This window comes from Danio rerio, chromosome 25, assembly GCF_052040795.2.
Source record: "Danio rerio strain M-AB ecotype USA chromosome 25, GRCz13ab, whole genome shotgun sequence".
In the NCBI taxonomy this organism is placed as follows: domain Eukaryota; kingdom Metazoa; phylum Chordata; class Actinopteri; order Cypriniformes; family Danionidae; genus Danio; species Danio rerio.
Window position 1 is genome coordinate 157,501 of NC_141045.1, and position 2,500 is coordinate 160,000.

The 2,500-nt window shown below is 48.4% G+C and overlaps 1 protein-coding gene across 2 annotated transcripts in view; it reads right to left on the reverse strand.

Moving 5' to 3' along the window:
* Window positions 1-2,500, reverse strand: part of cntn1a (contactin 1a) — a 34,192-nt gene that overhangs the window by 13,680 nt on the left and 18,012 nt on the right. For both annotated transcript variants that reach the window (XM_087310469.1, NM_180969.2), the window contains 1 exon segment: window positions 2,188-2,226. In XM_087310469.1, coding sequence (XP_087166595.1) covers window positions 2,188-2,226 — 39 coding nt within the window.

Below are 2,500 nucleotides of genomic sequence, written 5' to 3' on the forward strand. Positions count from 1 at the left end.
GACACAACATCAAGAACACACACACACACACACACACACACACATCTGATGGAGACTCTTCACACTGCAGTGGTTGTGTGTGAGTGTGCTGTAACTGCTCCCGCAGTGTCTCTGCTGCTCTACACAGAGCTGACGGATTTAAGAATGTTGACATTTCTGGACTAGAAACACGCGAGTGCACTTCTACATGTGTGACTGTCTGACATTACAGTGAATGTTAACTCAGTGTGTGTGTGTGTGTGTGTGTGTGTGTGTATGCGTGTGTGTGTGTGCGTGTGTGTGTGCGTGTGTGTGCGGGTGCGTGTGTGTGTGCGCGCGTGCGTGCGTGTGTGTGTGTGTGTGTGTGTGTGTGTGTGTGTGTCTCCGTCCAGCAGATTGAGTCAGTCTGACTGTAAATGAGTCTTCTGATCAGACATGAATAATTCATCATCAGGGGTTTCATCAGAGCAGCGCTGCGCGGGGTTACTCATGATCTGATCTTATTAACACACACACACACACCAGTTACTGTTCACCAACACACACACACACACACACACACGCCTGTTACTGTTCACCAACACACACACACACACGCACGCACATGTTCAGGATGATAATCTGATCTACACAGCTGACAGACATTATTCAGATGATCTGAGTCTTGTTTACAGACGAGTGTTCACACAGCTGAAGTCAGAATTCCTGTAGTCAACACAGCTGTAGAACACATCATAACCCTGACCTGAGTGTTGCATAAACTCCATTTATTCCAGTGAATCTTAAATAAATAACATTTCCCCAGAAGAAACAAACACTCACTCACTCACTCTCCTCCAGCTGAGTCCCTTTATTCATCAGGGGTCGTCACAGCAGAATGAACCAACAACTATTCCAGCATATGTTTTACACAGCGCATACCCTTCCAGCTGCAACCCAGTACTGGGAAACACCCATACACACTCATTCTCACACACACACACTCATACACTACGGCCAGTGTAGTTGATCAGTTCCCCTATAGCGCATGTGTTTGGACTGTGGGGGAAACCGGAGCACCCGGAGGAAACCCACACCAACACGGGGAGAACATGCAAACTCCACACAGAAACACCAACTGACCCAGCCGAGGCTCAAACTAGAGACCTGAGTGCTGTGAGGCGACAGAGCAACACCACTGAGCCACCGTGCCGCCCCATCCATTTCTAATATTCAGAATAATAGCTCATGTCATGTCAGGCTGTGGCAGTGTGAGATGCTGGCTGAGGTGTTTGTGCTGAAGGTGAATAAACACATCAGACCCTCATCATCCAGCACGAGCGCAGGTTTACAGCAGTGTTGACCTTCACTTCACCCTCCACACCAGCTCTGTGCAGCGAGGAGACCTGCTCTAAACCCCGCCCACAAAACCCCACTGACCAATCACACATCAGCAACCCCTCACTGACAGCCAATAGCAGACCAGCTTCTGTTCATCGATAACATCTACTGTGTGCAGCAGACACTGACAGTCATCATCCACATGACGATGAGCTACAGAATTACACTCAGCTAAACGACTCCAGCAGACATCTGTGCAGTGATGATCACTTCCAGACCAAATATCTGAATATTCCTAAACCAAGAAGACGAGCAGAACACAGATACAACACAACATTCATGAAGAAAACCAGACAGAGATCCGCCAATGGGGGAATAATTAAGTGGAGGAACTTCATCTCCGCGTGCCTGTGTGACTGATGCATTGTGGGAGCGCGGCGAGTGTTTGTGAGTTTTGTAAAGCGCGTGTAGACACGCTGATGAAACACACACTGATCAAAGCCTCTCCAGGAATCAGCAAACGACTGGCGGAGGGCGCAGGCTCCCCAGGCTTTGATGGAGAACGGGTGGAGGAGGTCGGGGCAGGGCAGATGGAAATGCGCGCGTTTAATCTTCTGCTCCCCCACAATGCCGAGCGTCTTTATTAGCATGCTGAATTATGTTAGCGTCTGTGAGATCCTCCCCGAACACACATGGAACAGACGGCTGTAGTGTCTGACCAGCGCACCGCGCATCTCCAGCAACACACACACACACACACACACACACACACACACACACACACACACACACGCAGTTAGTTTAATGCAGAAGATAATGTGATAAACTAAACCTTGATGAATCACTCTGGAAGCGGATCAGACCGTATGTCTGGATGGTTGTACTCACCCCCAAAGACTTCTGGGAAATCAGCACACACCGACCAAACTGAAAGACAAACACAAACAACATCAGACACACAACAACTCAGCATAAACAACAACAGCAGCAGCACATTAGTGCGTCTAATATAACTGAACTAGAACAGACAGAATGAGGGATTAATGCAAACAGCAAGCGGCAGAGTTTATCTGCATCATCTCGTCTGATAATCAGTGGAAGCCAAACTCGTAATGGAGCATTACGCAGCAGATCCAGATCTGATACGGCCTGTTCAGAAACTAAGTGTACAGTGATGTTCCTGTGATAGCAGATAATGCTG